This window comes from Sinocyclocheilus grahami, unplaced genomic scaffold (genome assembly GCF_001515645.1).
Source record: "Sinocyclocheilus grahami isolate Dianchi unplaced genomic scaffold, SAMN03320097.WGS_v1.1 scaffold248.1, whole genome shotgun sequence".
Lineage (NCBI taxonomy): Eukaryota > Metazoa > Chordata > Actinopteri > Cypriniformes > Cyprinidae > Sinocyclocheilus > Sinocyclocheilus grahami.
Window position 1 is genome coordinate 684407 of NW_015505427.1, and position 15476 is coordinate 699882.

The window sequence follows — 15476 nt, forward strand, 5'->3', positions numbered from 1 at the left end:
GTGGGCGATATAGCAAAAAAAAATTATCAACGATATAGTGTTTCATATCATTCGGTATCGATAATTATTGACATTTTTTAAAACAAAGAACAATAGAATTATTATTTTTATTTAACCACTGTAATAGTTAAACAAACAACAAAAAAATTTTGTTTTAACAATCAAACACAAAATAAAAATTAAACATATATCTCATTTCTAATGTTTTATATGCAGATTGAATAGGTCTTAAGGAAACTTTTGGCTTGTTTCCCGAGGCCACAGGAGGGCGCAATGAGCAAAATAATGCAGCGCAATTAAATTGTCAACGCTAGCAAGTAACTCTATAAAAAAACGTGCATTACGTCTAAATTAACTCATAAAAATAAAAAATAATTTCGTAAATTGCATAAACAATTATGAACAAAAGAGCATTATGTATTTATGCATTAATTTTGCTTAATCCAAAGAGCCGAAGCGCCATTCACACAGATTGCATTTAAAAACATATTAGACGCAGTGAAAAGGAATAAACCTCCACAAATTCGTGACGTGTTTTCTAAAAGTTTAAACCGTTTTAACTTTGCATGGCTTTCTATACATCTCTTGTGAGAGGCGAGTGCAGCAGTCATATTTGTCCGACTAAAAAAATGCGCTAAATTGCGTTCTGTGTGAATGGCTTTGTTTCGGTTTGAACCCGTTCAAGACCTTCTCCGCATTGAGCTTCTATATTTCTCTAATATTTTGAATGAATAACGCAGCAGCGGCGCGTCTCGTGGGCTAGACTAACAAAACATGAAAATGCAACAACGTCACTTACATCACCACATCTCGCGCACCACTGATGACGCTCCCTGATGCACACCTAACATTTAAATGCAAATGTTTATTTTAAATTCGACTAATATTCATTCTTTATTCACAATCTCCTCATCACAGGAAGGCACAGCACTCATTTCAGCATTTGTTCGTGTTTGTGTGTGCTGTCTGCGTCACTCATAGCATGTGCCTACATCATGCACTATATCGAACATTTTTTATATCGTTATAGAAGGTGTACCGTCGATAAATATCGATACCATTTTATCGCCCAGGCCTAATATGGACCAATTCTCACTATTAACTAGTTGCTTATTAGCATGCTTATTATTAACATATTGGCTGTTTATTAGCACTTAGAAAGCACATTTTCTGCATGACCATATACTACATCCCTAATCCTACCCAATACCTGATCAACCTTACTAACTATTAATAAGCAGCAAATTTATTGAGGCTAAAGTCATAGTTAATGGTTTGTTAATAGCAAGAATTGGACGGTGTTACTATTTTTTAAAATGTTTTTGAAAGAAGACTCGTATAGTCACCAAGGCTGCATTTATTTGATCAAACATACAAACAGTAATATTGTGAAATATTATTGCTATTTAAAAGAATTGTTTTCTATTTGAATACATTTTAAAATAGAATTTATTCCTGTGATCAAAGCTGAATTTTCAGCATCATTACCCCAGTCTTCAGTTTCACATGAACATTCTGATAAGCTGATTTGTTGCTCAAGAAACATTTCTTATCAATGTTGAAAACAGTTGAGGTGCTTAATATTTTTTGCGGAAACTGTCATAAAGTTTTTCAGGAATCTTAGATGAATAGACGTTCAAAAGAATTTACTTGAAATAGAAACCTTTTGTAAAATTATAAATGTCTTTACTGTCACTTTTGATCAATTTAATGCTTCATTCTTTCTTTCTTCCTCTTATTTATTTATTAATTTAAACCTTTGAATGGTAGGGTATGTAATAACATAAGATTTTTGACTAGCAGGCAATAAACTGTTCCACAATCAGTTTAATCTGCTTTGTGATTATACATGTATATCTACTAAAATAAATTTGAGGAGAAAAAGATAATTGAATGTCAATGTCAAATTCAGTTAAAATTAATTAATTGTAAGGTAATTAAAGACTCCCTTCCCCTCTCCTTCATGGTTGATTCTTCTGGAAGAGTCCAGCTCACACACTGCATTACATTTAAAGAGGGTATTATTACAAAACAATATCCACTAGGAAATTTGATTGCATGTTAGGATTACATTAAAGGGATAGTTCACCCAAAAATGAAAATTCTGTCATTAATTACTCACCCTACTACGTTCCAAACCCGTAAGACCTTCGTTAATCTTCAGAACACAAATTAAGATATTTTTGATTAAATCCAAGAGCTTTCCGACCCTGCATAAACAGCAACACAACTGACACTTTCAAAGCCCAGAAAGGAAATAATGACATAATTAAAATAGTCATTAAAATAGTAATATTACATATTTCTAAGTGAAACAGAATATTGTGTAAAAATTTGTAGGGCAATGCCAAAATGATGTTAATGTTGTTTGTAATCGTTTCAAAATTGCCTTATTTTTTCAAACACTGGTTTGCCTCCCCCATCTTTGTGTTTGCTTTCCTTTTTATTTTTTGACTGTCCAGCTGCATTTCTCAGACAGGAAACCCTCTGACATCAGCGTGAGGTTTGCGTGTTGTTTGAAAACTCACAGCTGCAGACAGGGAATGTCCCATGAAAAAAAACGGCATCCAAAATATCCACTTTGACTAGATAATGCGTTCTGGCTTTATTTGCTCTTGCTTAAACTGCTGCTACTACTTTGTTAATCAGACTATGATAATGCAGGTGTATGAGTGCTAATTTGTTGACACAGGGTCATGCTGTCCTCTCACTGACCAGTGTTCATTGCGCACTGAAGTGTGTGTGTTTCATTGATATTTGCGAGACAGGATGAGGAATTTCCTGTGTTGTGATCCCCTTCCCTGCTCTGCCAAATTTGGGCAGTCCTAACCTTTTAGAGTTCTGTGAGAATTCGGATTCCTGCATTCAGACAGACCTCCAGACCAGACCGCTGGTGGTCTCTTAGGGGTTTACAGGAAGGCCATATTGTCCAGCTTCTTGTGAAAGACAATCCCAGAGGATTGTGGCGTTTTTAATGTGAAATTTTAGGGTCCTATGAAATTATTATATATATATTTTTTGACAAAGTCTATTTTCATTTTATATGTTAATATATAAAACAAATGTATATTTAAAAAAATAAAGAATCTTCATTCCGAGCCCACATTGTACACATCATAGAAATCATAGAACCCTAGAAATTTTCGTTTTAGTTTTTTCGTCAGTGAAATTACTTTATAATAACATTTTTGTTGATGATGAGTTGCACTAATTGTAATTGAGACATGATGAAAAAGACACATTGTGACGACAATGAAACAATTTTAATTAAAAAAGGTATGTTGGATATTGATCTACTTGAGCTGAAAGCCAGTGAACCGCTCTGCTAGCGGTTTAATTCTCACTTCAACACATCCTAGTCTGTATATGAGATTAATCTCCTAATGTAGTTTTCATTGAATACAATTATATGACATTTCAGTCAAAATAAAATAGACTTAAATGAATATGCCATGACAAAATGCTGAGTACGTTTAAAGAACATTTTCATTAAAACTATTACTAAAACATAAATGAACACTAATTTCTTAATTCAAAAAGAAGAGTGTTTTTTTTAAGTGGCCCAGCTTGCTTACAGCAGATGTTTTCAGCATGTTACCTGCCGTTCTTAACTTGTTGATTGCTGAAATAATGTATCTTTTCATAAGGAAACCACTCATCTCATACACATGTTGTTTTGCTCAAAGGCACCTGGAGGTTGTTGGCCTCTTCCTGTTTTCCTGTAAGTGGGCCTACTCGATGTGTTCAGCTGTGTTTAAAGACTGTTAGCAGCGAGACCCATGAGGTACATCTGAAGGAGTCCATTTCCTTACAGCAGGAAAATGCCAGAAGTGATATCTGAAAAAAAAAAAAAACGGTTCCAGGTTAATACCACGCCAGATCTTCTGAAGTACTCTGTGCTTCTTTACTTTCTTGGCGATTGCTAGTAAATAATATGATGATTTTTTAAAAAACTGAAATATCAGGATTCCGTTAGAATCACTAGATGTTCTGTGTTCAATACAAATTAAGATCCACCCTCATCTATGGCTTTATTTCCATTACCCTTCAAATTGCGCAAATTGAAATTGCGAATTGAAAATACACCCAAAGGAAACATACATTTTGCAAAAACTCCCTTATATCGCAAAACAAGTTTTGCGATATAAGAGGTGGTTTTTCAGGCAGTTCAAAAAAGGTATATATTGCAAAACTGCAATGAAACCAGTTTTTGTTTTCACATTTAAAGGTCACCTGGCATACGTAAAAGTCACATGATCATTCTTTAATGTGCTAGAACCTCCAAAAAACACCTCATACGTGGGCGCTCTCAAGTATAAGGTGCTTTCCTTACCATTAATGCTTGGATAACCCCTTATTTAGCTTCGACACGGCCACCAGAGCTGATTGAGGCCACTCTAGTGAATGCTTGTTTATACCAGCCGCGCTGCGACACGTTTCAGAAGTGTCTCTCTGCACTGCTTCGCTAAAGATACATGCCTGCGTCTCCTTCAATTCAAAATAATGGCTAGTGCAGTGGCTACGATATACGTAAACCTACCAATTCTGTCCCCATGACAGAAAAAAAAAGTTTTAGTCATATTACATCGGTTAATGACATTAATCGGCAAATGCAATCAATACGTTTTTTATCAAATGATAAAATATCACAAAAGTTTTGCGCAAATCTGTAATGGAAATGTGGCTCATGACATGCTGTCAATTGCCACAAAAAAGAGACTTGTCGGTGAGTTTACATGCATAAACCACCTCCTTATTCCTTACTATATAAGCCTAGTAGGAGTATGAGAAAAGAGTATTATGTGAAGTGACGCAACTGAACTGTAAGTCACATGAAGTTGACAACATTAATGCAGTCCATCTGGATTTCATTCATACTGCACACATTCATATTATAAAGAACATAGAACACATTCAAACTATATAGAACATGCGTCACAAACCAGTGGTAATTTTGTTGTTGAATAGTTTTTGTCATCATTGTCATCAACAATCAAATGTCTTTCCTCATAGAATTCTATTGAATTGAGCCAGGAGAGCTCAAATGTTCATAATGAAAATAAATGGCACATCATGTTATGACTGTTAAATGAACAGCGCTGGCGATGTGCAGGTTGGTTTTATAGGTGAAAGGCCAGTTCAGTCAGACTGAGGAGTGTGATTTTGAAGCCAACTTGATGAAATGCAAACCAATATTCCTGAGATTAATGCAGGCGGGGTAGTGTGTGATATACATCACTGTATAATGGCTCTAAGTGAAGGGGCCTCCTGCTTTCATGGCACCACAGTCATGACGACTCGCACGTAGCTGGGCAAATTCCTGCCATGGTGATCCATGCGTCTGAGATTATTGAAGACCAACTGCACTATCCCTGTGGAAAGCACATAGCTGTGTAGGTGCAGATTTGTCCCTGAGGGCCCATCAGCTGCTGCGGCACAAGTACACAATATTCCCTCCAAATATAATTTGTTTATCACCATGGATGGGGCTTATGAAGTTATGCCACCATGGAGCTCCATGGATATGAGATGACTTCATGGTTTGAGTAAAGTCCACAGTGCTGTACACAGTGCTGTACATTAGTGGTCAGCTCTAATGCAGGCGGGGTAGTGTGTGATATACATCACTGTATAATGGTTCTAAGTGAAGGGGCCTCCTGCTTTCATGGCACCACAGTCATGACGACTCGCACGTAGCTGGGCAAATTCCTGCCATGGTGATCCATGCGTCTGAGATTATTGAAGACCAACTGTACTATCCCTGTGGAAAGCACATAGCTGTGTAGGTGCAGATTTGTCCCTGAGGGCCCATCAGCTGCTGCGGCACAAGTACACAATATTCCCTCCAAATATAATTTGTTTATCACCATGGATGGGGCTTATGAAGTTATGCCACCATGGAGCTCCATGGATATGAGATGACTTCATGGTTTGAGTAAAGTCCACAGTGCTGTACACAGTGCTGTACATTAGTGGTCAGCTGATATCTATACAGTAGTGTGAGGGATACAATGGCAGTCCATTAGGAAATCCATTTAGTTTAAATTTTTCTGGATTCGGTTTTAATGGTTTTAATTAAATTTTAATAATAAAAAAATGATGCTTAATTGAGTTAATGAAACTAACAATTTATACAAATGTACACAATAGTGTTTTATTTTATTCGGAAATTCGGTTTTCATTTTTTCTGGATTCTGTGTTTTCAATTAATACAAATTTATTATCAAAAATGGTTGCAAATAAATGAATGCATAAACCTTCAACAATTTAATGAATCAAAATGTAATCAAATGAAATTGATCCCTTTCATTTTTTGGCAAACAGTGTTCTGCACAACAGAAATTTAGTTTTTAAATGAAAAATTGTGTGATTATTCCCTAAAATACTGTTTTAATAGGTTCTCTTCCGAGTGCAGTCCACGTTAAGTGGTCAACATGGTGTAAATGTAAAACAAATGATCTTGTTAAATATATTTGCAGAATACATGCATGAAATACAGTATGAAGGCACATGTAGAAACTTGTCTTAGACATATCCTAGATGTTCAGAAATACAATTTAAAAAGGCCTACAAATTCTAAGTCAATTAATATTCAAACTAATTAAATCAAAATTTTTAGATAGCCTAATTTTTTTTTTATCCCAATTGTTATCGTTAGCGTATTGCAGGTGTCTAATTGCAACGTTGCCTAATACTTTTATTCAAAATTGTGATTCCTTGATTTAAAAAAAAATTTGAATCATGGCAAAACATTACATTTGAATTAATTTATAAAACAAAAAAAAATCACCCAGCCCTACTTTGTACAATAGTATTATATTTATGTATTTTCTGTATTTTTTTTAACAGCCTAATGGTTAGAGAGTCGGACTTGTAATCCAAAGGTCGTGGGTTCGAGTCTCAGTACAAGAAGGGATTGTCGGTGGGGGGAGTGAATAACCAGCGCTCTCTTCCACCCTCAATACCACGACTGAGGTAAGACCCTCACTGAACCCCCAACAGCACAATTTCCTTTTCTTTCCTTTCCTTTCCTTTCCTTTCCTTTCCTTTCCTTTTCATAACCAAATTCAATTAAATGGTGAAATGCTTTTGAAATGACTTTTAGATCAGCTCAATATGAGGTTCATGGCAGACGCTGAAAACACAAGCATCACGATGTTTAGTAGATGAAACTGTGCCGCTCATTCACACAAAGACAGAACATGCAGACTTCGTATTTCAGTAACTGCCATTAGGCCATATCAAGTCAAGTCAAGTTTATTTGTACAATGCTTTTCACGATGCAAATCATTGCAAAGCAACTTTACAGCAAAATAAGTTTCTACAATATTTAGTGGTAGCTTATCAGTGTTGCAGCATCTGTGTTAACAGTAAATTTATTAAAATGAATTAAATGATTATTTTATCCTCTAATGTAAAACTAATTTGCATGTACAGAATACAATGTATTCTACAATGTAGAAACATGACAATTACGATAGAATATATAACAATTTAGTTTACAGTACCTTCATGAACTGAATAAAAACGTAAAGCAAAAACAAACAAAAAAACTGCACATTATTTATCATTTTGTAAATGTAGAGTTTAAAAATTGTTTAATTCGTTTTGAAGAAAAAGGTAGGCTACATCTCCATCTTCCTTCAAACATATCAGATGTACCCAAAATTGTAATTGCAATCTCGTAAATCGTAAATAGTCGTAAATACAAACTTTCTCAGGAACTTCCCACCATAGGAAAAAAAAACCTCATTTATTATGATTTATTTCCCCCTGAAACAGAATAAATTTGTCAGTTGATCTCGTTATACTGTTCAGGGTGTCGTGTTCTCGGGGAAATTAAACCCGTCATAGTAAAGTTCTTCAGCAACAAGCCACCTCTCGATATTTTAGCCAAATTTGACATATCGCTACTTTTTTTGCGATGAGCATTGGCACTGCTGACCTGATGTTTACCTGTTCTAGCTTGTCCAATTTGTGTGCACAAAATAGATGTGGACACAGTAGAAACTCTTAATTAAAAGTTACTGGTTCGGTCAGTAGGCCACTTAAAAATGTATTTCTTCCGAAATCAAATTCATGTATTTTTGTTGTTGTTGCTGCTGCTTCGATCTAATATTTTTGGCTGTCAATTTCAGTGCATTACTATTATTTAGCTATGAAGTTTATAATATTTCTCAGTTATGCTGTTGATTTGCTTTAGTGTCCATGCATTGCTAAAAACACATCAGATCTTGTCTGGAGGACGTGACCCAGCCTAATTAAGCAGGACTTGTGTAAAACCAACTGGTTGATTTTAAAATATGTATTATTTTCCTGCTCACTCAAGTAGACTCATGTTTCTCAAGTTGTCAAGTACACATATATCCTTCAGGAAGTTCACATGTCTACAACCTGACATTCAGAAGAAGCCATATTTTGGCACAGTCCAGACACTTGGTGGCTGAATATAGCAACTCAACCTGCTCCAAGATGCTTCTGAGGGGCCAGTTTGTTTGACATGGAGAATCACGGCGCCTGTTTATGTGTAGAAATTAATATCTAAGTAGTTGTTGTGTGTTGTTTATTTCTTACGGGACTTACTACGATTTCCAACCCATATTGCCTCTTCATCTTTGACAAATTTCTTTCCCCTTACTTTCCCGTCTCTGTTTTGCTGTGGATTATTTGTTAGTGCCGCCACACAAAGGTCCCAGATGCCCACAGCAGCACTTACAATTGTCAGCACAAATATTTAACCAGTATTTGCAGTCTTATGGGACAAGAGCTGGTAATTGGCCTTTGAAGACAAGCGCAACACTGTCATGGTTACCTGCAGCACTGAAGTTCATGCTAATGCTGTGGGTTTAGCAGATCTTCACAAGTCTCTCTGTGTGTCTCACTGAATCTGTGTGACCCTTGTGTGCTGTTGATATAGCACAGAACCACCCAATTAACCTTACTCGGCATGAAGTAAACGAGTACAGCACCTCAGGGCCGGACCCCCGGTGGACCTGTCAGAAGTATTCTTCTCACTGTTTGTTTTACATGCTGCTCTTTGTTCAACAGCTCATTGCTCCACACTGATGTAGCTCAAGGGTATATAATACTACTCTGAGGTACTAATATGCACGCTTTAGGGGTAAAGAAGGTGCATAGGTGTCTCATTGATGGTACTGTCCCAGTGACAAGCTGTTGTGCCCCTGTTTTTCAGACATTGCAGAAAACATATAGTGAAAAATCCAGTGTATATCGACCCTCACAGCCTTGATTTTGTTCCTCAGTGAAGTTGTTCAAAGTAGGCTTATATTAACTAGTTTAAATAGGTCATTGTTTTTTGGTTGTCATTGTTTTATTCTTTCTATTGCACTACAAAGTGAATTAAATGATTTGTTTGTGTATGAGCAATGAGCAATTTTGGAAGCGTGGATTACATTTAGAAAAAGTTTATTTTGAAGAGAAGAAACGGAAATTAGGTTAAGCTTCAGTATTAAAGTTTTAATTAGTTACCAGCCATAAATGGCGTATTTGGATTGCAGTTAAAGGCCTAATACAACTTCCCAAATGAAGTCTTAATGCGCCTGATTTTGAAGCATTTACTCAGTGCTGCAGGAGCACAGAACTCAAATGACCATCTTTTACAATAATTCATTATTTACATTACATGTACAGTGCTATTTATAATATGATTTTGACATTATAGAGTTGAATAAATAGTACTTGTTAAAAAATGCTTAACACTGCCAAAATCAACACTCAAACACTGGAGGAAAGTGTGCGGACTCAGAGTGCCGTCTTAAGTGACAAGAAGTAGGCATGTGACAGTCAAATTTTCATATTATGATGTTTTATCACAATATTGAATTACATTACAAAAAAAGGATGAAAAGATAAACTCAAGTATTTTCCTCCTATTGACAAGTTTGATGACTTTTTTATTTTTATATTTCAATTAAAAAATTTAAACGAATGTTTCAGATATATTAATATGCAAAATAACACAACTATAAAGAACAGTATAAATAATCAGAACATCTTCAACCATTATCTAGATATCCTTTTCTAGACTAGCATGCGTTAGTCCAGATTAAATGTAGTAAAAGTGTTAACAAATATTTGAAAATAAACATTATGTATTTAGGTATTTGGTGTTGAATGACTGTTTGGAAACATGTACATACTGTTTGACTTCTTTTTTCCTCCATGAAGTGTTGTGCAGTGCTGTTTTTCCACTTTGGAAAACATGGAAAATCTGACCAAATGCCATTGTGAACATCAGACTGGGTGGTATATTGAGTTTTTACAATATATGCATATGATGAGTTAATTTGCAAAAAACTATTTATTTTTTTTCTTCCCCAGAAGTCAAGTTTTTTTTTATTGCGCAATCCAAGTAATGTCAATCAAACTGCAGTTGGGTTGTTTTGATTAAGAAATAATAACTTAAATACAGGTGATTTACAAAATTAAAGTTCATTGAAAGTAGGTTTCTTTTTTTTACATATTAAAAGTTTGTTTTATAGCAAAAACAGATAACTCCAACAGTCCTTTTTTGGCAAAAGCAGATAACTCCACATTTCATGTTTTAGAGTTTAAAATAACAGTCATTTAATCTCTGTAATCTCCTCAGATGACAATGTAGATGCCTGACAAACGTTGTTGTTGTTGTGATCATAAACTGTATGGATGTGATTACATGCAATACACGGAGCTTTTCCTTCACCATTGTAATGCGCTGCTTTTGCACGGTTCCGTGAAAACGTTATTTTATTTTTCGCCCTGAAGAAGATATCACAGGTTCATCAAGTTTGTCGAAATTATCCATCCTCGATCACTTTTGGTCAGCTTTGACGAAACTCCTCTCAGCTAGCGCGTCTTTTCAAAGTGAAAGTAGCCTTGTCACCTGACCTGAATACAGTGCGCTGATTCGCTAAAATGGACTTATCGGTTTCTGTTCACAAACAAGGGCGCTTGTCGGCTTCTGCAGTAAAGCGTGAACTCGCGATGCCTTGAAAGTGGACAAAACCGGCTTTTTTGACAAAACGTGTTAGGGTTCAGATCGCGCTATATATGGAGAATAATGCACACCAATCAGCAAATTTTTTTTTAAAGTGACGTTTATCGGTTTTTGCAAATGAACTTTTCATATATATATATATATATATATATATATATATATATAAATATATATATATATATATAAAAAAAGGATAATTTCACTACATCAAGTAGACTCAGGGATGTGTGTACTGTCCCGGACCTCCATAAGACCGTGTCTCCAGAGGCCGTAGATGACTGGTCTTACCCACAGAATCTGCCTCAAGATCAGACTGAGTGGAAAGTCTATCGGGCCTGTAGCTTTGGAGGTCCGTCCCACAACTTTCGTTGACATTTCCACCACTGTCGCTGTCATATATATATATATATATATATATATATATAAGAACAGGAAATACAGATGTATCGATATACAGTAGTTTGATGTTGCGAGCGCGTGTGCGGAGTGTGCATAATCCAAATTGTCCTAAATTAGAGACATGCTTTATATGAAGGGCTTCAAAATAGCTCATAAGTTATAGTTAATGCATATAGTTTAATGTGGCTTGCCGAGTCAGGTGCTCTGACAGCTACTTGTGAGGTTCAATGCGTTTGAGCATTGTTTTCCTCAGTGCATAAAACTTAAGTTTCATCTGTAAATGTTAGAAAGTCATGCAGATATTTCCATTTTCCTGTCAAGCAAATCTCCACTTATCTTCACAGACTTGTGTGACTATATTTAGTGAATGAAACCAACATAACGCAATTAAAATATACATTTTGCTCAAATATTTGTTGTTGGGCATAGTGTGTTGAATTTTAAACCTGCAGGTAAGTATTTTTTATGATAGCAGTAACTATAAACTAGGGACCATTGTAATGGGGTAAATGAAATATAGGCTAGTATAATTACTATGGTCAGGTGAGTGAGTGTGTGTTCTTACCAGTTAACATTTGGTCTGTGCTTTTGTTATTATTAATTTCCATTTTTAATGTAGTGATGGTAACATCTGCTTTAAAAAGCATGTTGTTTTGTTTTTAGATTATAATGTTATGTTAGAACATGATTTTTTTTGCCACGATATTATACAGCCTATGTGGTTGCATTCACTATATTTATTTTCGTAGCCTCCAATATACAAGTTTTTAGGACAACATTGGGCAGAATATGAAATGCCTTTTTTTTTTTTCTTTTTTATAAAATGTAAAAAAAAAATGTGGCTTTTTATCCAAATAGAAAATCATAGAAAATATTGAGAAATGTATGTACCATATATTGCCATTCAGCCTAAAAATATGAGATATCATTTTTTTGTCGCCCAGCCCTATGTGAACAGATCAAAACTGTCTTCGATATACAACCCCTCTATAAAGTTTTTTGGAGCCCAATATATTTTACTTCAGAACCTACAACTTTATGCTTTTAAAGGACGATAAAGTATTCGCAGCATTCCTCCCTCCACCATGCTTCTCGTCCATATTGGGGTTGTTTACATCAAAGTCTTTTACGAAGTGTTATAAATTTTAACCGGTTGATAGAAAAGAAACAAATGTGCGTTAACAATACCATGCATATTCATTACCTCAACAAACAATATTACACCAAACCAACACATGTCTAGTGACAAGTGTCACATACTGTAATTTTACTTCAAAGTAGTGTGTGGTATAAATTATACAGTAGTATGCAGTTTATACTTAATTCCAAACTATAATCAGTAAGCCACTCAACGACTCTTGCAGTGCTTTTATAGAAGCATAATTTACAGTTAGTGGCATGGTGACGCTAGCAGTACTTCTGTCAACACTCAGTGAGTCTCTGCACCTTTAACTGCTGAAGACACTTGTGTAGGTCCCTACAGTTGCAGATCAGCGGGGAGCGCTCAGTAAAACTCTAGAGCGCATGAGAGCAGCATTCATACATCTGAATCTCTCAGCGTTCACCTGTGCTAGAGCCAGAATGGATTGTAATCCATAACACTAAAAATATTACTTAGGGACGTAGTGCGGGTAAGTAACAGACTTTTTGATCAGAAATGCTGGAATCACGTGTGATTTTTGCAATTGTCATTTGTTGAACTTTTACTGTTTAAAGTTATTTAAATGATTCCTTATAACCAAATTTTGCTACCTTTTAAATGTATATAAAAACTAAAAATTTTAAACAAGCAGTGTATGTGCAAAAAAAAGGTAAGTGATGTTTCAATTTGTAAAACAAAATTAAAAGGTTCATAAAAGCACTATAAAACTGAAATGCATTAAAAAATGCAAAAGTGCAAAAAAGTTGGGAAACATACTCTAGTTTTCTGCTTATTGTGAAGTCTCATGTCCCTATCAGGCTCTTTGTTGCGCAATGTTTTGAGTGTGTGTGTGTGTGGGTGGGTTCGGGGACACTGTATGTAATCTGCGGTCACATACTCACAGTTAACGTGAGCCACGCTGTCATGTGTGCGTCATGTTTGTTTTCAGCGGACTGCTCTGCTTCTGCGTGTCAGTTAATTTTAGAGAAGAAAACTCATTTATCTTTTTTTTTCCTGATTCTCTTTCCAACAGCTTTGTCCTTCGGTAGTGGCTTTGTCCATGGCGTTCTTGCAGAGGACTGGAGACTACTGCCACGCTCAACATCTACACGTCTAAACCCGGGGGGCAAAAAACGACTTCTGGATTCTCTGGATGCACTGAGACTCTCTTTCCTCTGCCGTCTGTGGTCCTGCCACCCGAAACTCCTCACAAATCTAATGGGGTGATCTTGCCTCTCTGGCTACAGTAAGCCATTAGAGAGAGGATACAAGATATTGGGGACTTTGAACGTCGAGGAGTCTTATTCACGAAGAAAGATCAGAGACCGAACAAAATCGCAAAGAGCATCCGCAAAGTGAATTTGCTTGTTAACCGTTTGGAGGACGCACAATGGCTCGGATGAACCGGCCGGCTCCTGTGGAGGTGTGCTACAAGAACATGAGGTTCTTAATCACACACAACCCAACGAACTCCACTCTGAGCAGCTTCATAGAGGTGAGAATTTGTATACTGTCTACCCCCGACACTTTACACCGTCTGTTTTCTCCCACCTTCTCGCTTGAACGCACACTCTTAGCAGTATGTCCCGTCCTGGCTCACATGATCTGTCTCAAGACAACTGCGCGCTGTCACATGGCCCACTCATTCTTACCTTGCTGGGAAAGTGTGTGTGAACCATAGAGGCTCTAATGATAACGGCACATCCACAAAGCCTCCATTTCCATGGAAACCCATCCCAGTGCTCCGTCACATGGCAGGGATGAGGGACGGAGCGTGTTCATGGGCAGCTTACCTTACTTTTCCCCCCATTAAAATGATTGTGTTTGTATTTTAATTTGGAAAAATTGTCAGAACAAATGGTGATTGTCTGCCTTGTAGGGCTGTGCAATTAATCGCATGCGATTGTCATGCGCATCTCGTCAGTAAAGCCGGTTCCGTGATTGGTAGTAAATCGCCATCACTTGCTTTCAGATGGAGCGGCATTTAATACATAGAGCCGTAGTTCACTGACAAGCTAGGCAATATCGCGTTCATAATCGAATGCGATTCATCTGCGATTATGAATGCGATATTGCTTATTTGTATGCCCTACTGCCTTGTTTTTTTTCCCTGAATTCATTTTTTTCCTTTCCCATCATGCTTTAGGATCTTAAGAAGTATGGTGTCACGACGGTGGTCAGAGTTTGTGAAATAACCTACGACAAATCTCCACTAGAGAAAGATGGGATCACCGTCGTGGTGAGTGCACATCTTCTTGATGAATTGTCAGAAAAAAACTCCAAAAGAGGACATGATCAGGACCCTGACATGAAGTGGAGGGGTCTTATGTCACCCTGAACGGGTTTATTTTACAATATTGACTATCTAACTGTAACATCATCTCGCTTAATACACTACAAAAGTATTCCTAACAAGTATTTTTGTTTAATTGTCCAGTTACATCTAAAAATCCTTAAAACAAGATAAATTTACTTGAGAAAAAAACACTGCGTAAGAAATTAAAGGTATAGTTCACCCACAAATTACAATTTGGTCATCATTTACTCACCCTCAAGCCATTCCAAACTGGTACGAGTTTATTTCTTCTGTTGAACAAATTATTTTGAAGAATGTTGGTAACCAAATAGTTGACGGTAGCCATTGACTTGCATAGTATTTTTTTTCCATACTATGGAAGTCGATTTCGAATCACGTAGTTCTAAGAACTCAGTTCTAGGAACTAGCCAGCATGGGGGTTCCTAGAGAACCAATTTCCCCCTCGGGCCGTTTTCTGGTTGCATTTGCACCGGCAGCATGAGCTCTGAAGCGGCCGACAGCCACATCTTTATCTGTGGCATTTACAAACGTCAACAACTGATGGACGCAGTGATCAGAGCTGTTTTTATTGTGCGTCGTGATAATGGAGATGGAATGTAAACGCACAATTTACGTGATTAAAA

The 15476-nt window shown here is 36.5% G+C and overlaps 1 protein-coding gene across 3 annotated transcripts in view; it reads left to right on the forward strand.

Moving 5' to 3' along the window:
• Positions 1 to 15476, forward strand: part of LOC107598212 (protein tyrosine phosphatase type IVA 3-like) — a 40904-nt gene that overhangs the window by 14327 nt on the left and 11101 nt on the right. The window contains exons 1-3 of one of the 3 annotated variants that reach the window (XM_016289491.1): positions 6957 to 6975; positions 13570 to 14031; positions 14683 to 14775. In XM_016289491.1, the coding sequence (XP_016144977.1) occupies positions 13927 to 14031; positions 14683 to 14775 (198 nt within the window). In that variant the 5' untranslated portion in view covers positions 6957 to 6975; positions 13570 to 13926. Of the gene's footprint in view, positions 1 to 6956; positions 6976 to 12868; positions 13027 to 13569; positions 14032 to 14682; positions 14776 to 15476 lie in introns of those variants that run through there. The other 2 variants (XM_016289490.1, XM_016289489.1) reach the window with 2 other exon arrangements.